General features: G+C 41.3%; 3 protein-coding genes and 1 long non-coding RNA gene across 6 annotated transcripts; 1 reads left to right on the top strand and 3 right to left on the bottom strand.

Moving 5' to 3' along the window:
* Positions 1–257: 257 nt before the first annotated feature.
* Positions 258–2,493, bottom strand: LOC143325109 (uncharacterized). The gene is made up of 5 exons (XM_076738006.1): positions 2,412–2,493; positions 1,951–2,110; positions 1,677–1,756; positions 1,341–1,439; positions 258–605 (listed from the first exon to the last, which is right to left on the bottom strand). Exons 1-5 carry the CDS (start codon positions 2,490–2,492, stop codon positions 354–356), a joined length of 672 nt encoding a protein of 223 aa, XP_076594121.1. The 5' UTR covers position 2,493; the 3' UTR covers positions 258–353.
* Positions 2,494–2,637: 144 nt separating this feature from the next.
* Positions 2,638–6,828, bottom strand: LOC143324008 (uncharacterized). Its single transcript, XR_013077427.1, has 3 exons — positions 6,778–6,828; positions 5,226–5,312; positions 2,638–3,173 (listed from the first exon to the last, which is right to left on the bottom strand). It is a non-coding gene; the product is annotated as an uncharacterized LOC143324008 (long non-coding RNA).
* A 4,317-nt stretch (positions 6,829–11,145) lies between these two features.
* On the top strand, positions 11,146–15,013 carry LOC143324057 (uncharacterized). 2 transcript variants are annotated; one of them, XM_076736252.1, is made up of 8 exons: positions 11,146–11,301; positions 12,223–12,329; positions 12,418–12,502; positions 12,636–12,820; positions 12,900–12,993; positions 13,083–13,230; positions 13,503–13,742; positions 14,490–15,013. In XM_076736252.1, exons 2-8 carry the CDS (start codon positions 12,255–12,257, stop codon positions 14,545–14,547), a joined length of 885 nt encoding a protein of 294 aa, XP_076592367.1. In that variant the 5' UTR covers positions 11,146–11,301; positions 12,223–12,254; the 3' UTR covers positions 14,548–15,013. The 2 variants fall into 2 exon arrangements, with proteins under 2 accessions (XP_076592367.1, XP_076592366.1); XM_076736251.1 differs by having other exon boundaries at positions 12,219–12,329.
* Positions 15,014–15,020: 7 nt separating this feature from the next.
* Positions 15,021–23,351, bottom strand: zc3h12aa (zinc finger CCCH-type containing 12Aa). Of its 2 annotated transcripts, XM_076736250.1 has the most exons (7): positions 23,238–23,253; positions 23,060–23,122; positions 21,668–22,116; positions 20,736–20,875; positions 17,228–17,462; positions 16,930–17,036; positions 15,021–16,769 (listed from the first exon to the last, which is right to left on the bottom strand). In XM_076736250.1, exons 3-7 carry the CDS (start codon positions 22,039–22,041, stop codon positions 15,739–15,741), a joined length of 1,887 nt encoding a protein of 628 aa, XP_076592365.1. In that variant the 5' UTR covers positions 22,042–22,116; positions 23,060–23,122; positions 23,238–23,253; the 3' UTR covers positions 15,021–15,738. The 2 variants fall into 2 exon arrangements, with proteins under 2 accessions (XP_076592365.1, XP_076592363.1); XM_076736248.1 differs by lacking the exon at positions 23,060–23,122 and having other exon boundaries at positions 23,238–23,351.
* Positions 23,352–27,367: the final 4,016 nt, after the last annotated feature.

Here is a 27,367-nt window from a genome sequence, read left to right as displayed (position 1 = left end):
ACTAATTATAAAGGGTTTACACTCTAAATGTGACGCGAAGACTGAGTTTTGATATAAATGATTTTCATCTGGAAATACTGTTCAAAGCCATTTTTCATTGGTCTTGAACCAGAGATAAAACATAATTGGGAGGTTTTGATAAAACACTAAAGAATATTAACATTGTAACTGAGCCTTTACATAATTACATAAATATATTCTGTACAGTACAATCACATATGAATATCAGTGAGATAAGTGATAAACGAGTGTTAACCTCTGCACTGCTAAGCTTTTTTCCCAGGAGGAACTGAGACTTACACAAAGCTGTGGTTACCTAATGATCCGCACAGCAGCTGAGCATGCTGGTACCCTCACAACAGCAGAGCGATGGCAAGCAGGCCAAGTACAGAAGCAATCAATTCTGTGTTCAGATGAGGACCTCTTGTGGCGAAAGAGGGGACATTCAGGGTGCCGTTCAACCACAGGCAGGAGGTTGTAGTGGCGTTGCAGCACTCTAGATGACACGGGGGTTGCGTCGAGGCCTTACACCAAGTTTTGCCAGAACAATTGGTGGTGCAACCTGCTGTCCACTGCAAGTTGGAATTTACAGTCTCCTTTTTCAGCTGCAAAGGTAATAGTAGGTGAGAAAGAAGTCTGTGAGACCTGCAGGTGGTTGAGAGTCTGAATTTGAGACTGAGATATTTCAACTGTCTATTCATTGGTAAATACATTTACCATATTTTATTTATAGTAACAAAGGTCTCATGTAACACCAATCCTGATGTCTTTACACCGGCTTCCCATACAGTTCAGTTCAATTCTTGTCATTATGTTTAGAGTCTTGCACAGTCAGGTAGCTGCCGACATTAAAGAGCTACTGCAGCCATGTGATACCAGAAGGATTCTGAGGTCCTCTGTTTGTCAGCTGTTCCTCGCTCCGGGCTCAAAACAAAAGGAGACTGTGCTTTTGAAGCTCCTACACTTTGGAACCCTCTCCCACTGGACTTAGGATCTAAGGACATCACTCAGACCTTTAAATAACAGCTTAACACCCATTTGTTTAGAATCGCTTTGGTTTAATATGTGTTTAAGATATAAATAAATTTATTATTATTATTATTACTACTCTTATGTAGAGACAAGCTGAGAAAACTAGATGAAAGTGCTGACGTAGGGCTTTCACACAGTATCTCATTTACTGCATGCCTGTTGACCACGATGTCTTTTTAAAGAAATTTCTAAAACTATTAAGTATTAATATTTATGTAATTTACATGCGCACAGAGACTTTCATTGACAAAAAAACGTGTTAAGTTGTTGAAGTTAGAGCATCTTGTCATTGCATCTGGCAGTCTCACCTGACAGTGTGGCTGTGAGGAGGAGCACATTTGGTCTGCGTTTCCAAACTCTTTGTAGCAAGTTTCCCCAGTACATGTCCCACTTCTGCATCTGTTTCCCTGAAAAGACAACACAGAGGCAAAGGATGATGCTAACCCCTAGGAACTGGTTAAAAATCAACACTGAAAACAAATTATTTTCTATAGACATTGACCACTAGTAGTCAGTGGCCGACTGAGACAGGCAACAGATAATTGAATTCAATGATACACACAACTCTCTCGCCTTCTGCTCACACGTATGCATCCATTCACATGCCAGCACACACACTCACTCATGCAGCCGTTTGTCCTTACATTGTTTGCCGTTGTTTGTGCGCTGGTGGCAGCCGTTGTAGTAACCATTGAGGTTGTTGTCATTACTGTTGTTGTTTCAACTAGTAAAATCATGTAAGGAAAAGGGCAAAACATTAAAAATATTACGAACCTGTGACTAAAAGTGCACACACGCAACCATGACTCACAAGATACAATTTATTATCTTGTAAGGACGACGTGAGGATGATAACATTGATAAAACAATTATGGGAGTCATGAACTGAGGAGGGATGTGAGAGATGAGTCTGTTTACCCGTGGTCATGGTCATCATCATGGATGCAAAAGTGCTGTTGAGGCAGCCAGTAGGACTGCAGCAGTCCACAGAGCAGTTGGTCTGAGAGTCGCTGACGCAGCGAACACCGCAGACGATGCTGCAGCTAACAGTGTACCACATGTCCGTGTTTCTTATCAGCTGATACATTGCAGAATGGCACATCAGAAAACATGTTTTAATTGCTTTTGCAGTTTTTTTTTTCATTGCTTTGAGTGTCATTGACACTTACAATAAGATAACACTACACTGGACAATTATATTATGTAGACAGTAAAACAGTAAAGTATGGGAAAATTATTTTGTTTTAGTAGATACTTACAGATACCACTCCATCATGTATATCAGCACAAACATGAGTTTAAATACATTTTTGGGCAGCTTATTATAATTTGTTAAAGGCAATACATCAGCTGATTCTCAGCATCGTTTGACCGCCTACCTCACAAACAGCGGCACCAGCAGGGCATTGAGTGGCATTCTGACTGGTGTACATAGCGTAGCAGTCTGAGTAGTTGCACATGAATGAGGGGCAGTATATCTGTGTTTGAGAGAGATGAAAGGTGCACGATGAAGACGAGAGGCTGAAGGGATGAAGAGCAAGGATAAGAGAAACACACAAATACAACAATACAGTTTGATCTCTGATAAGGTGGACTTGCCATGCTCATTGAAGTAGGATATGGCATCATGGTTCCATCTGTACCATATGACATACTGGTGGACATCATTGAGGCTGAGGAACTGGGGCCTGAAGTTGTGGGGGAAGATGGCATGGTCGAACCTGAGGCTGTCCTGGGCCCGCTGGAACTGGTCATGGCTGTTGAACTGGTCAATGCTGTACTTCCAGGGATGGTGGTACTGGCGGACTGGGCAGTAGAGGCTGTTGTGCTTCCAGAGGTGGTGGTGGTTGCGGGGGGCTGGCTGGTGATGCTGGTGGTTGTTGTGGCTGCAGTGGAGGCCATGCTGCCAGTGGTCATCATAGTGGACTGCACGGTTTTTGAGGTTGTGGCTGCAGAGGTGTTGGTGGTAGTGTTTGTGGCTATGGAGGTGGTAGAGTTGGGGGGCTGGGTGCTTGACGTGGAGGCAGCAGTGGAGGAACTGGAGGGCATTGTGGAATCAGATGTAGAGGAAGTTTGGCCTAACACTAATACTGATGGCAGAAGTATCCCCAACAGGAGGAGCCGCAGGACACCAGCGCAGCCTGTCATTTTTGGAAACATAATAAGAAAATATGGATTTCAGTGGACGGAAAAGTGAACATGTGAAATTAATTGCAGTTATTTCAGCCTAGTTTCGCGCCAAAATCAATGCACTATACTTAACTTAGAATGCAATTACACCAGTTTTACCTTTTCTCTCACCCCCTGCCTCTTCCCTCCCCTTCCCCTTGTCCAGTGCACGAGCACATATGCCACCAGCTGCTGACTGGCTCGAATAGCATTTGTTTCCCATTTACAGAGCTATGGCTGTATACTTTTTTTTTTCTTTCAGTGTCCAACCATGATCAGTTCCTTGACCGAACCAATTAGTTTTGGTGCCTAAACCTAATCAAGCTTTGACTGTCACCTGAAATGTTTCTCAGCAAGCATTGCTGTCAAAGTGTAACCAGATGTTTCATATTTATTATTGCTAACTTGACGGCGGAATGAGAACCTATCCTTTTCACACCCTGGTGAGGAAAAACGTGGCACTGATACAATGGACCAGCGGGTCTATTACTCACTGTGGCGTGATACTGGTTTGGCTATTTTAGACATTGCATTTGTTTTGCATTGGTTACCCTAAACACTGGAATAATTTCTTGAAATTGCTGAAACATGTTGCTTTTTGAAACTTTTTAGTTTCAGGGATGGATTGTCATGAAGGATTCATGGTCCTCAGAGGATAAAGCCTGCTGACTTAAGTATCTTCTGACTTTTCCTCTAGTGCCACTATGAGGTTTTTATTTAAATGTCTCAACAACTGTTGATAAGAATGCCATGAAACTTGATACATCTCAACATCTACTTAACAGATTGGCACAAAACTTCATACAAATAATTGCCAGTGTGTTCCTTTGAGTTAATCAGTAGGCTAATATTAGTATTATGATATTACATATAATGTGAATATATATAATATAATAATATTATTATAAGATTAATTTTGTTATAGATATTCTCAGGATGATCTCAAACAACTTTTATTTTCCCTGAACTTTTCCTCTAGCACCATCCTCAAGTCAAAAATTTTAATTTGCCCAACCCTCTGGTTAATGACCAAATATGTGCAAAACTAATAATATTGTCATCAGTCTAAGCTGCACTTTGCACTGAGTGCTAATTAGCTGATGTTAGCATGCAGGCCAAATAAGCTTGCAAACCTGGAAAACTTCATACATGTGAAACATCAGCATGTTAACATTATCATTGTGAGCATGGTAGCATGCTCACGTTAGCATTAAAATCAAAGCACCATTTACGCACATCTACTATGTGAGAAAAACTTTAAAAATCAATTCAAGCATCAGAGATCACGGCATCCACTCACAGGTGAAAATACAAGATGACGGGTTTGCAAGAGACATGGAAACATGAATGTAAATAAAGAGAGAAAAAAAGTCAGGCAAATAGAGTTTAAACTTATGTTAGCATGCATGCTTGTGTGTGTGTGTGTGTGTGTGTGTGTGTGTGTGGCCTTTCGTGTAGTGCTGCAGTAACTATGCCAACATGCATGTGTCATCTATTCATGAGAGAGTCACAATATGACATCTTTGCTTTTGGGAGTTTCAGTGCTTCAACCTGCATTCATTTCCTGACAAACACCCGCTATCACGTCTTAAAATAAATGCTACAGCCAATATAGCACAAAATACACTTTTACAGTATGTAGAATTGATATGTGATGCTGTGAATAAGAAACATCAACCATAAAGAGTGTCACCAGGCAGGAGGAGGTTTCAAAGACCTCCTGCTCAAAGACCTGCACTGCAGTACATGCACGTGGTTCTGCATGAGAAGGTGAATGTATTTAATTTTATTCTATTATTGAAAAATTTGTCTGATTGAGGGTCTAAGGATCGGGTGTGTTTGCTGGACAAACTGTTGAGCCATTTGAGGCAAATTCTGCTTTGTGGTTTGGACAATATAATTAAAATTGATTTGACAGACAAAACACTGATTCTAATGACATATGATACTACAATGTACATCTGAGTGTAAATATGTATGTGACCACCGACAGTGATTTTAAATAAACAAACACACACTCATACCTGCATCTTTTATGAAAGAGGTGGAGGTCATTATCACTGTGCCAGAGAGGAAAAGAGCTCTTTGTCCAGCCTGAAAGCAAATAATGTCTGTAAAGGGTAAAACATTTAACATGAATGAAGCAGCCGATGGATGTTCTGCTAATAACGTCCACAGTTTCATACAGACGCAATGACAGTGAGCGATTACAATCTAAAGATCTTTGTGACGGATGGTCAAATGTGCACCATTCAAACTGTTTACCTATGCTAACAGGTATCTGAACTACAGCCGCGCTCATTCATTGTGACCCACCTGGGCAGTTCTTTTGATCTGCGAGAGCTAATTCATCTGTGTTCTCCTCTTTTTACAATCCACTGTTTGTTCTGGTGAAACTGATCTCATAATCATTTGGTTGAGCCGCAGTAAAAGAAATTGTTAAATGTGAGATTTAAGGTCCCACTTTTTTTTTTTTTTTTTTTTTTAACCCACTTTTTCCTCACATTCGTGGCATCTGCAAGAAAAGCTGTGGTCAGGATACTTTAAGTTTAAACGTGATAAGCAATTTCCAGCAATGGTCAACCCCTCGTGAGGTCATTCCTGCTGGTGTAGTGACACCAAATTATTTCCTTTCTCTGTCTGCAGTGGTTTATCAGTGAACACAATTAAAATGTGTTTGTTACTCGATCAGCCCCCTTGGGAGAACTGCTAAGCGGCACGGCTTGTTTTGTCCCCTCTCCCTTGGATCCCATCGAGCTCCTGTGGGCTCTGCACCCTGGAAACTGAGCAGCAACAGTGGCCATTTTGGCTTCCAGGTGAAAATGCAGAATTTAACTGGACAAAGTGAAGATTAGATTTCTTTAGATTATAAGTTTGATGGACAGTGCAGCAAAAGATGTGTTCAGGTGCTAAATCCTCATGCTGTAAACCACACTTTCCTATTAGCAGTGTTAAATAAACAATGTACGTTTTCATCATGCTGCACCAGTAACTCGTGCAAGATGTAATCATAGGACTAACTCGACGATAACAGAAGAAACCCTCAACAGTATCAGCTGCTGTGAATACAGAAAAGGCATTATCTTCATAAGAGACTATTTTTTTATGACTGTAATTTGAATGAATGGTGTCTGTGTGTTGATGCTACAAACAGATAGCCTGCCAATGTTTGTCAATAATTTTGCAATCAATCAGTATAAGACGATGTTAAGATAAGATAAGACTTAATTGATCCCACACCGAGGAAATCAAGTCAGATATGACTCAAGTCAAAAAGTAACACACACAAAGAAATAAGCCAAATGATATCTGAAAAAGTAGAAGAAATCCTTGGATTGATTCTCAAATTCACTGATTTTGATTTGACAAATTCAAACTTTTATCTAAATTGTTAGCAATCAACTTCAACATATCAATAATGCATGCATAAGATAACATTTGAAATATCAAGACACCACTGGCTACAATAGCACCCCTGTTGTTGACCCTGTGACTGCCTGTGCACACACATCAAAGCTCTATTTAGCTGAATTTCACTCAAAAAATTCATCGTCTAAAATCTGTTAGTCCACTCACCTGACGTGCACTTTGAGGGGGTTTTTTGTCAGCTGTGGTTGATGTGAATGAGCTCTCTCTCCCTCTGGAGTCTCCTTTCTCTGCTGCTCTCTGTCACCTCCCCCTTAGCTTCCTGCCAACAGCACTGTAGTGGCAATGTAATAAGTGGAAACTCACCTGCACAGCTATATGTATAGGAGGAGACTAACAGCCTGCTGTTGCTGGGTGGGTCTAAAGATGCCCCAGAATTGATGTGGTAATGGTTCCAGGAAAAAGCAAATGTGGGAATTTTTAACAACGGGCAGGTTTATTTAGAGACTTATACTGATAGTCAGAATTGATGGCAGATAAAGCTGGTTAGCTTAATCAATCATTCAGAAAAACTGTGCTACATTATTGGATAAATAAATACTTTTAATGACATGTTCTACCTTCAGCTATCAAAACATCTTAGCACTTTACTGTGTGTCAGCGCAACATAAAAGAAGATATTACACTACATATATACGTCACAGTTTTGGGTTTCTTTATGAAAGTTAACTAAAACTGTTCACCCATCAATTAAAGATTTAGGAAAATAACTCAGTGGATTAAGCCTCTGCTGGCCTATACGAGTACAGCTGAGACTCCATTGCCCTGTGGGCTGATTGTATAGGGAACCTCCTGGTTTCTGTTCAACACAATGTGAAATCAGACCCCCGCTCTCTACCAGCCATAAAGCCCCCACAGACTACAATTACCTCTTTGTGGCCAAAAGAACGTAGAATTCTTGGGCACAGCACAAAAGCCACTTGCACAATTCAGGTGACAGAAGCTTCCTTTTTTCATTGAAGCTGCATGAGAAATTTTGTCTGCAGTCTATGGCTTATTCACTGTGTCTGAGTTATTTGAATAACATAGTCAAATGCTTAACAGTAACGTACCAATTTTAAACCATGATCTTTTCTGAAACCTGTGTTGTTGCTTATACCTACACAAACGACGACCTTTTCACAGTGTTCAGGACGCGATGACGGATGCAGACAGGCCTTTATGTCATTCTGGGACCTTTTCAGTCCTTTAGGTATGAGGATGTGTTGCTAAATCCACTGTTACTGTGCAAAAATGGGCTCTAAAATTTGGCGTAAGCCTATATGAGAAAGTCCGAGTCAGATAAAACAACTGTTTATCTTCCAAAGTTAAAGGCTTTTTGGCAGAAATTCCCTCTTTGCTGACTCTTGGACAGTGTTTCTCAGCTGAGCTGTAGTGGAGGGATATTACAGCAACACAAAGAAGTCATTTCACTCTATAAAGACTAACTATTGAAAATAACCACTTAGTTTGTGGAACACAGTCTGCTGAAGCCTCATATCAGCTTTCTTTGAACTTTGTATAAGGACAATGGATTTTGTCTTCTATCACTTACATGGTAATCATGTTAGGAAGGCATCATTTCACAGCCAGTATGGACAGGAGGGACAATTACCAACAACTCTTTGTTTTTCGTCACTTTTCATTTAGAACAGTTTATCAGGACTAAGTAGGCTTTGCATTTTCTGGACGAATGACTTTGTGTCCATATTGTCCTTGGATTTCTCCACGTCAGATATTTGAGGTGAAGCTGATCAATTTCTCCCATATTTCTGGGAAAGGTCTTCCCCTTATTCCAGGGGGATTATTATTATTTACATCTTATTTGACTCTCTCTGTTATCAAGATACATTATCTTACTGCCCTTAGGGATGTGATAACCTGAAATGTCTGTAAGGTTACAGATAATATTACCAAACATGTCGGTAATATTAAAACGTATTTTGAATTCTTAGCTAAACGTGTTTGACTTTTAGCAAACAGATGATGATTTGCTTTCACAGCCTGCACATGCACATATCTTACCTGGAAAACACAGATGAGCAATGTTGTACACGCACACCTATGCCCACTGTACAGACTCACATATGCTCACGTATACATTTACATGCAGAAAGTTGTTTATTTACAGTGATCACCATGATATTTTTCCAGGGACTCCTGCCAGATATTTTCTCAGTTGATATCAAAGAACTACTGTACACTCCGCTCACACAGCATCTTTGTGTATGCCAACAAAATTTTCATCTCAGTGCAAATATCTTCATCATTTGCATTCCACAATGTTCTTTCCAAAGACACTATTGTCTGATAGCCATTATACCACCAGCTCATAATCAAATATGAAGCCCAGATAACTTGCTCATTGTAGTGGGTAAGTTTTCAGACACGAGGAACATGCCTTGGTGTTTTGTTGCATAACAACAAACATAGCCATCAGAAAAATATAAAGAAAGATAAAAGGCGAGTACTGGATTATTAGTATTAGTTTGTTTCTTTGCACGTATGAGGACATGACCTGAGATGAGTTCTTCTGTGTCTTAATGCAGATACGCGCAGCTTATCTGAACAGAAGCTGCCCACAGAAGGGCTGAACTTATACACCTATTCACACACAACAATTAACATATGGATGTTGCTTGTTGGCTCATGTTTCACTGGAATGCCCAGATTTAGTTTGAAACTACAGACTTTTGTGCTGTATAGTCAATAGGATAATCAACAAGGAAGAAATGCTGCCTCCTGTCAAACTTGATTTCCTCAGAGTAGGATATATGGTGCAGTGGTTTAGGCTTAGGTTTAGGCACCTACCAGAGGAAAGCATTATATACACGTTTTGGTTGATGAAAGCAGGTCTATATGACTCTCAAAACTATTCTCAACACTAAAACTTTCCAGGGTCAAGAGGTTTAAATGTGTGCCACTGAATGCCATTTTCAGTTCCTCAGAGCTTAGCTATGGGACCAAACACCATACCGTGAGGAATAAATGAGTATGGACTACATGATTTGCATTGCCTGGTTATTTTGTCGGAAATACTGAACAAAACCTGCCGTGTCCATGCAGTGCATAGTAAACAACAATAGACAACAGCCTTTAATGCAAATACAGTACAGTGCAGAACAAACATAGTGTGACAGTGGTGAGTTTTGTTTCAGGGCTCATGCTCCAGTGCTCTGGGACAGAAGTGAAACAGTACAAGGATGAACTTCCAACTTTCAGCTCCAATTTGAGGACGTTAACATCCACATCACATGAACACTGATCAAACTCCGGCTTCTTTTTCATACATCTCGGACAGTTGTTTTCATCTCTGCTTGTGATCGACTGAAGTCAAGAAGCAACTCATCTCTTTCTCTTTTATTTATGTTTTCACTGCTTATTTGGATTCAGTGCTGTACTGTTGCACCACAAAATGATAACAGAAGAGTTCCCATGTTTTTTTTTTATTGCTTCAGTTTGTCTTGGGCTTAGTACTTAAAGCACCATAAGCAAATAACTACACAATGACCTGTGTAGAATTAACCAGCTCTTCCTTGGTTGCCTTGTCTGTGTGTGTAAATCATTGTCCAGCAGCACTGTTTTAAAATTGTGTCTATGTCTCTATCTTTAACTGTCCTGGACTCACCACTGGTTCACTTTTCACTAATGTTTTTTTTGTCCAAATATTCTCCAAACTCACTGAACTTTATTTTTAAACTCTAGTGGAGATAGCAAAGTTTCCAAGGACACCAGATATGTCAGTAAAAGTACACAAGACATCTGGACTATTTCCATCTCACTGGTGCAGCCATAAAAACATTTTTTTTGTATTAGTTTGTCTTTGCTTTTACAATGAGAGATAATAATATGGAATTAATCCAAGCAGTTAAATTAAAAAGAAGAAGAAGATCTAAGAGTTCATCAATGTATCTATTAAAAAGTGACCAGAGTGTGACTTTTTTTTTGCTCAGTTGTATATTTGTTAATTTATTTATTTACTTTCTTACCTTTTTATTGAATTTTATTTGCCTAATACTGGGCAACAAGTGTCGCTGTCCACTTACTTTAGATCTGTTTCTTCTGTTCTTTGTGTGTAACTATGTCCACATACCTCCTTGAGGGATCATCATAGAGGAAAGAGTCTAAAGTCTAAGGTCTCCTGGGTTTTAATATTTTACTTAGTTTAGAAAACATTAATGAAGAACTGAAGCCTAGTAGAAAATATATGTGACCTCACACTATGGAAATGTATAGAAAGTATGTAATCAAGTGGGAGATAAAGTGTAATAAAGTAAAGGAAACCACATTGTTGGCCTAATGTTTGTTTATTACTTGTTCAGCTCTCACAATTGAATATGCCAGAGGACGCAGAACAGATGGATGCTGACACTGAATCCTCCAACAGGGCTGCACTGCATGCGGAGGCTTATTCACATTGTTTATAGATGAGGCTCAGTAGACCAAATTAAGCAGCCTGGATGCAACTGGACTGTGTAACTAAGAAGATTAGACAAGATTTACCGACCCAGCAGTCGTCAGCAGCACTGTTCACACGGACGTGGTGCATAGCAACAGGTCGCTGAGCCCTGTGTGCCACATTAGCACTCACCCTGGACTAGGACAGACCCTTTGAGCAGAAATGAGAGCTTCCATTTCCTCATGACCCCACATGGGATTGTTTTCTCCCACCCTTCAGTTGAGCATCTGGCAAAGGTCAGTGTCCAGCTCTGTCTATACATTCTCTGATAGAAAGATAAGATAGGACTTTATTGATCCCACACCGGGGAAATGAAGTCGTTACAGCCAGAAAGTATTACAAAAAACAAAAACAGTGGCGCAAAAGGTTCAAGATGAAAAAAAAGTACAGGATACAGAAAAGTTTCCATCCAGGTTTCTGTTCTTTTGTTTGTGTGTTTGTTGGTTTGTGAGGTCATAGCACTGCAGCATCCGCCCACAGAAAGCATAGTTTACCAGCCTCCACCCGATCCTTTGGACTCATTAGACCACAGACCAGTAAAACTATGCACATCAATACACTGTAAGAAGAAGCACCAATACCACACTGTAAAAGTTCTCAACAACAAGTAAAAGTCCTGCATTGAAAATGTGACTAAAGTAAAAGTACTTGAGTGTCATCAGGAGAGTGAACTAAAAGAATCTAAAGTAAAAGTAATATAATCAATGCAGAAAATGCCTTCTGAGAGTTTATGATATACTACATGAAGACTTCTCTACTTCTTCCACTGCTCCCCATTGGGGTTGCCACAGCGGATCATCTGCCACAGAGAATCAGCCCGCCTGACCCTGTGATCAGTGGGTGACCAACTGTACCTCCTGAGCCACATCCGCCCCGAATTATATATAACTCTTACATCTTATTACTCATGCGGTGATGTTTAAGCAGAATTTTACTGTTGTAGTTGGTAAAGGTGGAGGTGATTTGTATGCAAAAACATTGAAAAAAACATATGAAGTGAATAAATTTGAAAGGTAACGATTAACTACAGCTGTCAGATAAATGCAGTGGAGTAAAAAGCACATTTCTCTACAGTACTTGAGTAAATGTACTTAGTTACATTCCACCCCTGGCTGTAATAGATTAATCACATTAACAGTAAATCTTTCCCCAGTCAGAAAACCACAATGTGAGGTGAACATGCATCAACATGGAGACATATATCCTGTGGACTGTTTTTACATGGACGGTCAAGGGGATACTGTGCACCTGCAGGTTCCTGTGGGTGAGTGTACGTTCTGTGAAATCACCAATGCGTTTTGATAAGGGTTGATTTTTATGGTGACCAAAAACTGTGCTCATTTGCATTGCAGATATGTCCATATAATGCAATCAAATTCTTGCCAAGGGAACATCGCATTACTCATGACACAAGCCGACAGCTGAAACAGGTTGTGGGTAAGAATTTCATACAATCGATGCCAAAAATTGCGCAATAAAATCTTTACTTTCAACTGAAAAGACTATATTTAGCTGGCTGAAATCTATTCACAGAGGCTGGTGTGAACCTGAAATGCACTTTATCTGTCAGGTTCTGAAAGTAAAGGGATTGCAGCCATACCAGGTAGCCCTGACCATACAACCGCACTTCATAAAAGACTAACCAAAACTGAGAAGGAGATACTGTCACTCAAAACCAGGATCGCCTGTGAGAGAGCATCATGGGAAAGGAGGTTTGCTGAGCTGCAACGAAAACAGGAAGACCTACATAATAAGGTGTGCCTGTGAGGGTGTGTGAGCGTGGGGTTGAAACTGTGTCTATGACTTCATTAAGATTAACTCGTCTCTTCCTTAGCTGGCCTCTCAGGCTGGAGTGTTGGTGAAAGTGGGCAGTGATGACCAGGGAGAGTCAGGAGCAGACAATGGAGAAGTATTTGAGGAGTGCTCAAGTAAATGACAGTAACACAGCTGATTCAGAAGTTTTTATACACACTTTTGAGTTCAATAATGATGCCAACTGCTGTTCCCTAACGAACAGGCAGTCCCTCAAGAATGATGTTCCAACACAGAGGGTCTGAGGTGTCATCAAGAGGCAACACTTATTCAAGCAGTCTGTCAGGCAGCCAGTTATCCTCGTCATCGGCGCTGAGCTCGAGACCTGCGTCCTCCTCATCTTCAGCCACCAGGTACAGTCCTGAAGGAAGAGTTTGGCAGAGCGTTGCATGAGAAGATTGACCTCTCTCATTTTGGACACCAAATATGAAGCTAAAACCAGCAGCTGGTTAGCTTAGCTCAGCTTATTTTACTTCCAAAGTTACGTATTTTTAATAAATTACGTACATAGAAAAAGACCCTGATATGTATGTATGTTTCTAAAGCTGCCAGTAAAAGTACTCTAAAGTTGATCATAGTCCTCTCTATCCTACAGTATTACTGACTGAACCCTCTCTTCCTCCAGCGTGAGGTCATGGAGGACGTCCCAAGGGCCTCACCGGGTTTTTGTACCCCACTCCCCCATGGACCTGGAGCTGGGTCACCGGGTGAGGATCATGCTGCCATCTGGACGGATCAGCACAGGAACCATTCGTTTCCTGGGCCACCTGCAGGGGGAGGCAGAGCTCCACCTTGGGGTGGAGCTGCAGACACCTGATCACGGACTGCATGATGGCAGCCACAGGGGACACAGCTACTTTGAATGGTAACTGAGCTGCTTCTCTTTGAACACAAGCAACCTGTAGCTTCCTTATGTGTCTTAGGGTGTGGCTGTCAGTGCTGCACTGTGATTCATTTGGTCCATTGCTGACTGACACAGTGGTGCTTTCTTGGGATATTTTCACAACTTTTTTGAAAAGACAGTTCAAATGACTTTTACAAACCCTTTATGTTTTGGAACTTCTTGCCAGGTAGTTCAATTCTTACACTGCAGATTTACACATTACATTTAAATGAACTGATAATGTTCTGGCAGGATCATCTGTTATTCCTGAAGCCTGAGTTAAACACATACAATTATACTGAAGTGTCTCTAAATGACGGTATCACACTGCGTCCCATAGGTATTTAACAGCTAAACAATGCCTTCAAACATACCTGAGAAAATGCTGTACATTTAGTGGCTTCGCTGAATATGCAAATCTCAGGCTGCGGTTAACTTGGCAGGCTCAAATTGCAGCACTTGACAAGTAAGGTGTGAATTTGGGATGTGGGGTGTGGATTCATTCGCCTGCAGCAATAAAAATCTGACTCATTGCAGGAAATAGGGTTTAAATGTAGCCTTTGCTTCATAAACTCAAGCAGTGGAATACAGTAAGCAGATGAACCACTGTAACTTACACACGGGTAAACCAAGTGAACAAATTTTAAACCACAAAATATGAAGATTTGCTTTTAAATTTAGTTCAAACATGTTTTTCTAATTTGCTGTTTCTGTTTCTGTCCTTTCCAGCAAGCCTGGCTATGGTGCCTTTGTACCGTTCCACAAGCTACTGATGGCCTGGGAATGACAAAAGCACAGACTACCATGTAGAGCTGCCCATGTGGACCCACAGCCGACTGAATGCGCAACAGTAGTTACAGCCATACCTGATTATAATGAGATAAATCTTTGTATCAAAGTACATGAATACTGTAAAATGTATATATGTCATGCGTGTCTTGTCTAGTCTGTTATTGACAATAAAAAAAAAATTCCATTCCATCAAACATAGTTCAGTTGTGTGAACTTGGACATACAGTAATGTTAGAGTCGCACAGGAGACACATACAAGGAAGTCTAGTAGGAATTTTAGGCAATGTGTTATGACGTAAGCAGTTTCTGATAAACTCTGATGGCATATTTACAGATGTATTAACTATGCTTAAGACAGACTGGTACAGCACTGACCTTACCAGTAAGTTAAACTGACACGCCTAGTATCTGACACATGACATTTCTTTATTTTCAGTGACATGGTTTCCCCTATACATGCTCACTATGAATGAATCTATCTTACATTACACATTTACAAAACGATTTTCTCAGAGAAAATATATCTGCGTGTTCATGAGAACTAAATTCCACATATCTTATTGCCATTTTTCAATTGCACAGTGACCCAGTTTCATAGTGTTACAGCAACACTTGTTTCTGTGAAACTGATGCTGATTTACAGGAAAAGGGTGACGAGACACCAGCAGATTCCTCTTGCTTGTATCAAAAGTCTTTTTCTCAGTTTTGTTATTCATTCAGGATTTACTGCAAATCCTACATGTTGAAAAAACACCATACACGCCTCAGAGATAACACTGAACAGCGAGCTGTTCTGGAGAATGACAGTGAAATTAAAAGAAAAAGTAATACTTTATACTGTGATTTGTTATTGCATGAGAACTTCCTCGTGGACAAAGATTAAAATACATCACATTTGACACAATATGCATCAACAGTCAAAACTCTAGAAACTCTCAATTACTTGGTCTAGAGGCACTTTTCATCCAGAACACGGATGACAAGGTCACATTTGACTACAATGTCATACAACTGCATAGAACTCAGAACAGATCATCTGAACTGTTCATAAATAAGACCTCAAGCAGCACGTCCACAATGGCACATTAAATAGAATGAAACAACTTTACATTTATCTTTCAAAGTGTCGCATCAACATGATTATCAGGTCAGTTCTGACTGAAGAGGATGCAAGGGAGGGAAATCATCAGAATATCCCTCTCTGACCCTTCAGGTTGAGGATCTCTGCAGCCAGTTTTTCCGCATTCATCACATGTGGAAACATTTCCATGACTGTATCCACCTGCTGTGGATTGAAGATGGCTTGCAGTTTCTTGCGGAGTTCCAGCCTTTGTGGGTCAAATGCAGCAGGGGCTGACTGCTGTGGGCCCCAGGAATGGTACTGATGGCCTTTGTAAGAGCAGCAAGAGTTGTGGGAATGTGAGCTATGGGCCGAAGAGGGGAGACTATGTGATGTCCTGGCTTGGGGCAGCCCCTGAAAGGGATCTGACCAGTAATTTTGCTGATGATGCGGGGCTCCACCGTAATGGAGATGGCTGGGAAGGCTGTGTTGGTGTGGCACACCAGGAGGGAAAATGTGAGGAGGGTAGGTGTCGTATTTGGGTTGACCCTTGGAGTCCTGGTTTCCATGATGTTGCTGACGACCTGTTGAAGGCACATGGGAAGAGCACCTGCAGGACTGGTTGCTGTTATTTTTCTCTGAATGCACAGCGGCACGTCTCGGTCCAGGGAGGGCACTTGGCTGCTGGGGCCTGAGCATGTGGGAGTTACTGAGGCAATGCAAAAAGTCAGAGTACTGACTCTCATAAGAGCCAAGACCAGAATCCAGGTACTCGTGAGACATGTTGGCATAGTGATGATTGGGCACTGAGTGCAGCCCAGGCCACTCTTTCTGACACTGGCTTGCTGTTACAGAACCGGACATCTGGTTTGGACTTTTTCTAGGATCATCCCAGTACACCAGTGCATTCTCACTAACCGGACCAGGATGTGAAGAACTGTGCTGGTCTCTTACATACTCTCTATGTACTGTGTTAGAGTCTTGAGGATGAGCAGGATCAGACTGCAGATGTCTGGGTGATAATCTGACATTTCTTTCTTCTTTTACAGCAGAAATCTGGGCTTTCTCCCTCAACTCATCGGCCAAGGACAGGTAGGACTGGTTTGACCGCTCTGGATGGTAGAACTTACATTTGATGCCATAAGTGCACTTTTTGTCTGGGGAAAACATAAATGGACGTACAAACACACATTATAGGTACTGTCATTTGGGAACTGCTCAAAAAGTATGAAAAGTCTAACAATATGCAGCAGAAAAATACTGCATACTGTAGCAGAGGGGTTCCTCTGACTGAGCTCAGTGCTAATCATATCTTACCATAAGGACAGAGCTGTCTCTTTTGCTCCGTAGGCAGAGGGTTTTTCCTAAGGAAGTTGTCAAGACTGGGGCCATGGCGACCCAGAGGGTCATCTGGGGGCATGAACCTGGACAGAAAATCAAAAAACCAGACATGACTGATTGCTGATTTCACCATTCCCTTGTGACAAATCACGGGTGCTGCATTGTTATGTTTCCCCAATTGCACTCTCAGGGTGTGATATGGCCTCTGTAACCACATTAAACAGTATTCTTGGAAGTAAACAGGCTCAGGCAGAAAAACAGGCTGATTGCTCACTTGTCATTCACAAAGGAGTACATGAGGAGCCTCTCCTCGATGCACTTCTTCCACTCAGGTCTTTCTCCTTGGAGGTCACGGTAGGTATCATTGGATACGATCACTCCATCTGACTCATATGCCAACTTGACGATAAAGCGGTCATCGTAGCAAACCACTCGCTTCCCACCAACACGGCGCGATGGAGTGAAGACCACTATTTTCCGTTTCTCGAGCTCCGTCAGGATGTGTTGGTCTGAAAGCGAGATGTGACAGCCATTGGTTTCTGTTTATTGAAGCCCTCAAAGTTGGGTTTGATAACATTGGAGACACCAGCAAGAGTGAGCTGAATTTTAAGTGAAAAATCCCATTCCATCCCATCAAGCCTCCTTCCAAACCCATGAACAGACACTGACTGGGTCAATCATTCACAAATTTACCTTTGAGTCTTTCAGTCTGGATCGGTTAACCAACCAATTACCCAGTGTGCACTGCATGATTCTCATCACTAACCATATCCAACTACTTAACGTCTCCACTGCATGTCAGAAGACGCCTAGCCACAGCACACAGCATTTCATTATTGGTTGCTGTCAGGATGTAACGAGTTTCAAGAATCACAAAAAAATTCTTCAAAAATATATTAGCTACATTAGCTTCAACGGCAACATGTCATAATACATCAGTTCTGTAGCGCTGCACACACTTGGAACATTTTACAACACATTAAACTAAACACATGTGCACCTGTAGGTCATTTAAACTCATGATTACAAACTACTCTCTTGAATATAACCATTTTAAATTGTGTTGTTTGTTTTTTTGATAAATGATCACTTTGCTTTAGTTGTACTCTCACTACTAGCGCCTCAACGATTCTTTGAGATTTAAATAAATGTTGAATCAATGAAACCACAAACAATCCCGAGTCAGACGTCTGAGGAGAGATTGCGTGGAGGAGGTACTTGTATTACCCTTTTCATTGTACTTATACCCTTTTAAGCTGTATTTAACTGTGGCATCATTGGGTATCATTGTTTTTGATTGAAAGTTGTATAGAAAGCGCATAGCTTTGCCATGTAACATGATGTTCAGTTTGTCATTATCCACAACCGCATGTTCAAGTCGAGAAAACCCACAGAGCTTAAGAAAAAATGCAGTAGGCATTTTACAAAGCCTCAGCAATCACTCATTGGAAACAAAAGACACAAGATACGGTATTACATCACCTGCACAAACATCATAACTATCCGTATGTACAACATATCACATTACTCTACCTGCAAAGTGAGCACAGGAAAACACACAATAATACACACACTGTAGCTGCTTTTTACACAAGCGAAATGAATGCACCATGGAATCTGTCTACATGAACAAGAGGCCAGGTTACATGAAAGCTACACATGGACTGAGCCACTGACTTACAGACACTACAAACACTTGAAGCCACTCTTCTGACTAAGTGCTTCTCTTTGTGCGTTCTGTCTTCACCACTTGATGTATACAATCGCTTGCTGTAGATGATTGTCAGCAGTTAACCACACAGTTTACTGCAGTAAACTAGGTGTGGAAGTAAAAAACGCAGCTGGACTTCCTGATGGGGCTTTCCCACAAATGACTGCAGGCTGATTTTTACTTCCTTGTTTGCACGTTGAAAACAGAGCCTTCAGATTGCTCCACACAGGCTGTTACCAAATCATGAGAGCCTCAAGGTGATGATGCATCAGTTTTTAATGGATGGCCCACCCTTCATTGTATCGTTGTTGTTGTTGTTGGAGTTGTCCGAGGTTATCGTGAATGATTTGAAAGCACTGTGCATTCAGGCTGGTAAAAGGAAGCTTCTCTACTCAAAGCGATGGTGTACTGCCAACATAGTATTAATCTGGATTGTTCAGATACACCCAAAACGTCTGACTCAGTTGACAGAAATGTAGATCTCTTTATTGTGTTCTAGAGTCTTACTGAACCTACACAAAAACTGTCACAGCAAATCTTCGTGTATGTCCACACTTGCTGCTGCTGTTCTGATGTCATATTGAAAAATAACTTGGTAAAAAGTTGGGTAAACCTCTATTTCAAAATCTTAAATGTGTTGCCCAATAGCTGAATTCAGTAGTTTTTCCACTGACAAGACTGAAACATTATCTCATGGCTGGGAATGAATCACAGATACAGGAATATGACATGCCTATGGCTCCAGTGCAAGAGGAGATTTAAGTGGCAGTCGTAGTCATATTTCTTGGTAAAAGAGAAGTTCTATAGAGGAAAAAAAACCCCTCTGATTCAACTGAACTTGAGGGAACAAAGCAAAAGAACTACTGCTTCCTTGCCAAGTCTGAGTCGAGTTTGGAACATGTCTCTTCATTTTCTATGACCACCTCTATAGCTCACTCATTAACATGTTCTATCTTGTTAATGTGTGAACCTTATGTGTAAAGTGACAATTCATTTACATGGGTCTTATGAGCCAGGCTTTTCCTTGGGTGGGACCAGTTGCCAGCAGGGACTCCAGGAAGTTCTTGGACCCAGCTGAGAAACTGATAAAGGACCTTGTAAAACGGCAAACAGACATTTTTACAGTTGAGTGTATGTGTGGATGAGATATAAGGTGTTAATCTATAACCCTTGGAAGTGCAGGTAGGTGGATTTTGTTAGCATTAAACAGACCCAGGGAAGATGTCTCGTCCTGTTTGCAGTCTTTGTACCCAGCTAAGATTCAGGTTTTCACTTCTGAGGATTTCTTTCATCAGTCAAAACCACGTCAGGCAGAATAGACTCATTAATTGGCTGGGAGTCAACACGTATGACTCACCAAAATATTTTGTTTGTGATAGGTATGTTTGATTTAAGCAGTGCCAAATACGATTAAAATCAATGTAAGACATGCATACTGACAGCCAGTCCAGCTCCCTGATGCTGGTATTTCCGGCTTACGTTATCTATCGTAGGCTAGGAAAGTCCCTTATTTTACTACCCTCTCCTAAAGGTGTTCAGTACATGACAGAACAAATCTTTATCAACAAATTACACTACTACAAAGCTGAATGTGCTGACGTGCATGTGAGTGGCGATGCCAGCATTTAGCTAAGGAAGCTTGAGAATGAATAAAAAATAGGTCAATGTCATTTCTATTTGAACCAGACCCCTGCTTTCCTCAACTTGTGTGTGTTTTAGCAACAAAGATTGTTTATGTTTCGAGAGGGAATCGTTTGTGTGCCTCGACTACCTCCATCCTACTTGATAATAATAATAATAATGAACTTCTAGAGCACCTTTCATACAGGAATTGCATAGAATGCATAAAATCTTGTAAAATACAACATGAACAAGAAGTGCGTAAGTGCATAAGCGCGAGGCAGAGCACAAAAGTCATAGCTGGTGAAAGGCTAACGTGAAGAGATCAGTTTTTAGCTTTTCTTTTGAAAACATTTATTGAGCTGTCTTCCCTGATATCTGTAGGAAGTGTGTTCCAGATCCCCAATTTTCTTTCAGTAAAATGAGAACTGTACATTTCGTGTGTCCTCACCTGTTATTGGGGCATCAGGTCTGGGCTGCTCTTTGCGCCAAGAGGGAACAAACACAGTAATGGTATGATGACCTCTGTCCAGGAAGAAGTTCACTGCCAGCTGGATGCCTCGGCAGGAGAACACATCCTTATTGCCATGACTGTAAAAAAACGTTATTGACAATAAATAATATGAAAGGGATGAGTACTGTCCTGGGATGTAATGGGAGAAAAATTCAGCCGCGGACTTTTGTCCGGACCAGCTCACATACTGGATCTTTTTTCCTGGATGACAATGGAATAACACATTAGCACAACAGTAATTTCTCCTTCCTCCCCAGACATAATTTGCCCTCCAGAAATTTCCACATCATGACTGAATATTTTTTTCTTTATTTTTCAGAAATAAATGCAAATGGCTGTATGAGAACATCAGACTGTCTTGTTTGAAAATAATGGAGGCCTAATGAATATAATGCTAAGGCTACCATAAACCCCCCCCCCCCCCCCCCCCCCCTGCATACATACACAGATAAACAGCTCTATTGGAGCATTGAAAACTGCTGTTGCAAGCCACACAAACGTCACGTATTTCACTTCCCATGTGTTGAGAGGTGGGGATTTTGAGGCGTGTGCTGAAGATTTGCATATTGTAGCAGCAGCCTTTGCAAAAACATGCACAGGCAGGGTGAGGAACGCCCTTTTTAAATAGTCAAGTGACACGCTATGGTGGAAAATGCACGTTTCAGGGTCAGAGTTGAAAGATGACATGACAAAGAGTGATGGCAGTTTGAAGCATGTTATTTCACAGGTGCTTTACTGTCCCCAGGTAGACAACACCTGCTTTTGTTGTAACTGTATGTTGCTGAAACACAGCAGCTATGAGGATTATAAATAAATAAATGAATGATCTAATGATGCCATAAAAGAGAGACAACATTGATTAAGATTACCTCATGGCAACATTGCTGCCGTCGATAACAACAGGCCTCAACTCTGTGTCTGTATTCTTGCGGTCCCCGAGCTGTGGTGTTGTTCTGCAGGGGCCAAGGGTCCAACTGGGAGGCAGCAGGGGGTCATTTGGGCCTGAGCTCCTCTCATCGCCGTCAGCACTGGACATGATGGGTGCAGTGCCGGTCCTGCTGTGCACCAGCTCCCCCAGGACAGAGTTAGTGTCTGTATTCAGTCCCAGCTTCCTCAGAGCAGCCTTCGCCTCTCCGGAAGAGTAACCCAGTTTTCTGAAGAAGTCCACTCTGAGCTGGAGCTCCTCACTGTCTGGCTCGAGCAGGTCTGAAGCTGAGCTCTGGCTGGGAAGTGCCTGATCCATCCTGGGGCATCTGGGCCTCTTTTCAGCAGCATAGAAGATGTGTCACACTGCCACAGGGTGATATTCATCCACTGACTGAAAGAAGATGGAGTTTCATTAGGAATACATGTTCATTTGACATCATTTAACCTCTTAACGTCCAGTTTCCCCTTTTTGTCTCACTTTAAATCATATTAAGATTGTAAAAATAGAATCCTATATATTCTAAAACGACTTGTTAACTTTTCAAGCTCGTGATTGAACTTTTCGAACTCGAACTCAGTTTTCTTCTGGCTGCACAATTCGATCAAATCAGAATAGTGCAGATATGTTGCCGTAATATTGCTTATTAAGGATTTTGACACAGAACACACTCCAGAGCTGGACTGAATTTAGAGCTCCAATAAATGATCAGTTGACTGACACAAAGTTAATCATCAATTGTCGCTTTTTCAGCAAAACTGCCCAAAAGAAAATGCACTCAAATGTCAGAATGTGTTACTTTTGATGTTCTTAAGTCTAATAAATCGCCTATTTTGGGGCTTTGCTGAGTGAAAAAAACAAGACAACAGATGATGTAACCTTGGGCTCCAGGATATTGTGACATTTTTTACACTAAAAGGATTCTTCCTCACCAAAGCAACGGCCCTCAGTCTAAGTCCTTTCATAAATCATATGAACCCATAACTTCTTTTCCTTCTTCATGACAGAGCTGCCATTTGCCATTCTCCATGTATTTATATACATTACACTTTGGTGTACCTGATGAAAACAGCCATTCAGAAAGATTAAATCTATGTGAATGTATTTAAATGTTTATGCTGTAATTGTAAAAACAAAACAAAACCAAACATGTATATGTGATGTAACTTGTCAGGACTTGGTCTGTCTTGAAAATGACTCGCCCACCACACAGTCTCGGGTAGAAGAGGCCTTTGCTTCTTTAACTATAAATTCTGCTCGTCTGTTTTCTCAAATTAAGACATCTAAACATGTCAGGAATAAACTGCTCACCGCACCGCAAATACGTTATTATTACCTGATGGAACATATAACGTGTGGTAACCGCTCCTCCGCTACAGAACACCCGCAGACGGTGAACCTTTACATGACACAGGTGATAAACGGGACATTTCCACCGCGAACCGGCCGGCAGGTAAGTTAACAGCACGTTTCTCCTCAACAAATCTCCCCGCAGAGGAAATGCGACAACTTACCGTCTCTGTCTCTCTCTCCTCGTGTTCAAGTCGTCTGCAGAAGTCACCCAAAACTCCCGTCATTGTTTCAAAGCAAAGTAACTTTGACACGGTTCCGACTTCAGAGCACCTCCCCTCCTGGAAAAATGGTTTCTTCCCCTCTTCTCTTCCCCCAGACGGAGGCATGCGGAGCTTTGAAATATTTGCATATACATAAGAGATAAGATAAGGTGTTCCCTTTGCTTTGGCTGTCAGTCTGTCACGCTGTCGTGCTGTAGTGTAGTACCCTGTAGTGGTTTGCATAGTCTTTGTTGTTGCTGTTGTCCCTTTAGGCAATTTACAGAATGGAGCGGCAACAAAAGCAAAGACATGAAATCCAGCCTTCATGAGTTCAGTGCGGGTGTAGCGTGGAAAAAAGGTAATTTATTTATAGAGCACGAGATGTATGAACAATAAATAGTGACCAAAGTGAAATTTTGACATCCAACTTATTAATTTAGAGTAGAAAAAAAGAAAGAAAACAACTAACAGAAAGATTAAATACTTTGAAGTTATGTAAGAAAAAGAAAGTGGAAGTACAACATTAGTAAGTCTAAGTGCCTACATTGAGTCATTTGTAAATGCCCCAAAGTTCCCCTGTTATGAACAGACTTACAGATCTTGATGTACTTTTTCCTGTTTAGTTTTTTAGTTTTTAAGTTTTGAATTTTGACAACAGAAAAAAATAATTTGGTGAATGAAAGAGAAAATTTCCATTCATTATTAATAAAATATATAAAATTCAAACTGAGTTAAGGTATCAACTGTTATGAATGTCAGTGGATCTCCTAAAAGCTCAGGGACAAGACTCCCTCCAGTGGTGTGGAGGCAGAATAACAATGTAATGTAATAATGAAATAACGTATGATCGACTGCTAAAATACGACATACTCTTACAGCTCACAGTATGCAAAATAGTTTAAATAAGTTACAACTCAAGCTACAACATTACAGTTCTGCTTTCACATTAATAATAACCCATTAATATGATGGGGCATGTTTCAGAAGTCTGTCACACAAAATGATGCATTACTTCTGTCAAACATGGTTAAATATGGTGGGTTTTCGTTTGGGACCACTAACAATGAGGAAATAAAGTCGATTTCAACAACACACAAAGGTCAATATCAACACATCACCCCCTAACTGGATATGGAAGCAACCACTGCTGGCCAGTAACTGGTTGTGTTAGAGTTTGCCCACTCGATGTCACCCTTGCACCATGCTATCCCACTTTAAAGCTCTCACCTGGGATTCTGGAAGATGATGGTCTGCAGATGGTTGAGGCTGCAGTAGGTTGGTGGTTAAGTTGTTAACTTCTGTGTGTGTGTGTGCCTTTGTAAACAAGCCTTCGTGTACGGGGGTTAATTCACGGTTGAGTTGGGATCACACTGCGTGCAGCGGTTAATGGCATATACAGAGTTGAGTTCCGGAGAGTGGAGAAAGTAATCAGGGCCAGTTGCCAGGCGGTTGCCTCCTCTGAGGGCCCACACCACTGGTCCCAGGTGTCTGCAAGCCCTGATATTACCGCAGGGCAATGAGCTGCAGCCAGCGACGATGAGTTAGGGTGAGCACACGCACACACACACAAACACACAGGCACAAACACACACACACATTCAAGCTCAGAGTGAAAGACAGAAAGATACAGAAAACACACACATAAATTCACACCTTTGCGCAAGTGAGTTATCCATGACCTTATGTGTCGGAGAGTTTCTGGCTGCATTCTGAAGAAATACCAGTTGTATCACTTGGCATGAGGGACAGTTATACAGTATTTTATTAAACTCAGTCTGTAAACACTCCATTTCTCCAACAGTGGACTGTGGTTGAGTGTACTGTTTGTAATTTATGGCTAGATTATATTGGAAGGCATTATTGGCACCCAGAGAGCTATTGTTCAGTTATGCAAATCTTGAACCTTGCTGAGAATCCAAGTGCCCGAGATTGGACGAGATTAGTGCAGACCGGGTATTGTGCACATCAAACGCTTACTTTCTTAACATCTTGGGGGGAGGCATTACCCTGCTCAAAGGCATATCTTTTTCCTCCAGGCAGGTGTAGTTTGGCAAGGCTTGTTAAACCTGAGACAGTTGATCAAATATTCCGCCAGGCTCATTGTGCTGCTGGGAGCTTTTTGGATGTGGTTGGGATAGTGCCGTGCTGAGAAAAACCAGCTTTGTAGTGCCTCAGTGCTGGCCTCCCTTTGCTATTCCTTGCGTTGCCTGCCCGGGTCAGCCGTCTGTCAGAAAAATTAATTTTTGTATGATTTCTTTAAAAAGAACCAAAGGAAAGAAAAGGCACCCTTTAACTGGAGTAATCCATCTTGCACCAATGGTGTCAGAGTGATTCACGATTTCCAATTTAGCCATGGTTTGAATGTAAAGTAAATCAGGCAGGACGGCTCCACCCTTTGTGCAGCCGGACGACAAACCCTCGGTGACAAGAGCTTTCAAATGAACATATCCCCCACATTCATCTTGTTCATTTATTACTTCAGACACCCCACTGCTTGTCCTACATAGATCAGCAAGCAAAGACCTCCTGACACAGTGCATGAGTGTAGATGAGGTACAGCATTAAAACTAGCTATAGCTTGCTACAGCACTGATAGGAGATTGGACAAAAGAGCAGTAGAATGGAGAGGGCCATGGTTATGTGTTAAATAAAATCTGCTGTGATTCGTGACAACTGAGTTCTCCGAGTGGGTTGTGAGTATTATTTGCATCTACATTTACTGATATTCTGTTTAAAGATGAATTCTTTAACAGTACATGTAATTATGACAATATGCTAATTAAGGCATTATGTATTAGTGCAGATGTTTTAGACAAAGTGGAAACAATGGAAAGATATGACATTGAACAAGTTTCTCAGGCATACTGGGATTTTCAGCCTCACATGTGACTGAACTGGTACATGTGACTGGTAATGAAAGTTAAAGTTTGTTGCTGAAAGACAACAGACTCCTCTTCTCTGACAATATGTTATTACTACTCATTATACAGATTAAAAAAGAACTGATCACGACAAGGAAAATCCTTCAAACAGGTTAAGACAGTTCTTTTCTTCATCAGACTGACACACACATCCATTATCTTCAACTAGGAGATCACTCAGAAAACATAACACCTGAGTTGATTCTGTTGTTTGTCTTTCTACTTTGAAACAATGATCAGCTGCAGCATCCAGATGTCCAATAAAGGTGTGTGTCTGTCAGGTAAAAGACTTTAGCAGACGTGGGCTTCATGTGTCCTCCTCATGCCTCCTCAGGGATCCTTCCTCACTCCTCTGAGCAGGGATAAGACCACTGGAGCGGCCCTCATGATGGTGGACCACAATGATTTCCAGGTCAGGTGAGAATGGAGACATAAGGAACGATTAGATAAAGAGGTGGCACGTACACCATGTGTGTATTGTCCTTTATTGTATTAAAACAAATAAAATGCTTATTTTTCTACTTATCTTTGTGGCATCTAGCCATGCAGGTGGCGGAGGTTTCTTTATGGGAAAACATATTTTTTGTACTTTGGGTGAACTGTTCCTTTAACTGTCCAACAACCATGCAAACACTTGCTTGAAATAAATGTGGTCTGGCCAGCCATAGATCATTTAAAGATCATTGTGTATGGGTGCACTGGATCCCAAAGCAGCTCCAGCCCTTGCAGGTGTAACCTCAGCATGAAGCCCCAGCCTCGTCCAAGAGCACCAACAATGTTCTGATTAATTGTTCCTGTCAGCCCAGGTCATTTAGGGGCACCTGTTATTCTAGATTATTCTGCATATTACTCATACTGCCCCAACAAAGGGGCACACTCACAGCAATGCATGAGGACGTACAGGTACACAGCAGTGCGCGCATTACAAGCAAACATGATCACACACAGACCCACAGACATGGTCACTGTCACACACAAAGACACACAAACAAAACTGCTTCCAATGCCCAGCCTCATATGTGATAGCAATTCATGCTCAGGCAGTCAGGCAACGCTCCAAGGTATTCATTACTATTGATGTCAGAATCCACAACAAGAAGTGATGGCTGAACCTCCTGCAGCCTGTACTGTTTAAAGCCGAGCTCCTCTCCCCCAGCTGTTGCTCTCTGT

This window comes from Chaetodon auriga, chromosome 8 (assembly GCF_051107435.1).
Source record: "Chaetodon auriga isolate fChaAug3 chromosome 8, fChaAug3.hap1, whole genome shotgun sequence".
Lineage (NCBI taxonomy): Eukaryota > Metazoa > Chordata > Actinopteri > Chaetodontiformes > Chaetodontidae > Chaetodon > Chaetodon auriga.
Note: the sequence above shows the minus strand (reverse complement) of the source record. Positions and strands in the feature narration are given on the sequence as shown.

What these genes read in the sequence shown, in the direction of transcription:
- LOC143324057 (XM_076736252.1), top strand. Translation starts at nt 12,255, where the DNA reads ATGGAGACATATATCCTGTGGACTGTTTTTACATGGACGGTCAAGGGG. An exon ending in GCACCTGCAGGTTCCTGTGG is followed by an intron (nt 12,330 to 12,417) that starts GTGAGTGTACGT and finishes TTTGCATTGCAG; the next exon opens with ATATGTCCATATAATGCAAT. An exon ending in TCCTCATCTTCAGCCACCAG is followed by an intron (nt 13,231 to 13,502) that starts GTACAGTCCTGA and finishes CTCTTCCTCCAG; the next exon opens with CGTGAGGTCATGGAGGACGT.
- zc3h12aa (XM_076736248.1), bottom strand. Translation starts at nt 22,041, where the DNA reads ATGGATCAGGCACTTCCCAGCCAGAGCTCAGCTTCAGACCTGCTCGAG. An exon ending in GGCAGCAATGTTGCCATGAG is followed by an intron (nt 20,876 to 21,667) that starts GTAATCTTAATC and finishes GTTTTTTTACAG; the next exon opens with TCATGGCAATAAGGATGTGT. An exon ending in GAGACAGCTCTGTCCTTATG is followed by an intron (nt 16,770 to 16,929) that starts GTAAGATATGAT and finishes TGTTTTCCCCAG; the next exon opens with ACAAAAAGTGCACTTATGGC.
- LOC143325109 (XM_076738006.1), bottom strand. Translation starts at nt 2,492, where the DNA reads ATGTGCAACTACTCAGACTGCTACGCTATGTACACCAGTCAGAATGCC. An exon ending in CTGGTGCCGCTGTTTGTGAG is followed by an intron (nt 2,111 to 2,411) that starts GTAGGCGGTCAA and finishes GCAATGTATCAG; the next exon opens with CTGATAAGAAACACGGACAT. An exon ending in CACAAACAACGGCAAACAAT is followed by an intron (nt 1,440 to 1,676) that starts GTAAGGACAAAC and finishes TTGTCTTTTCAG; the next exon opens with GGAAACAGATGCAGAAGTGG.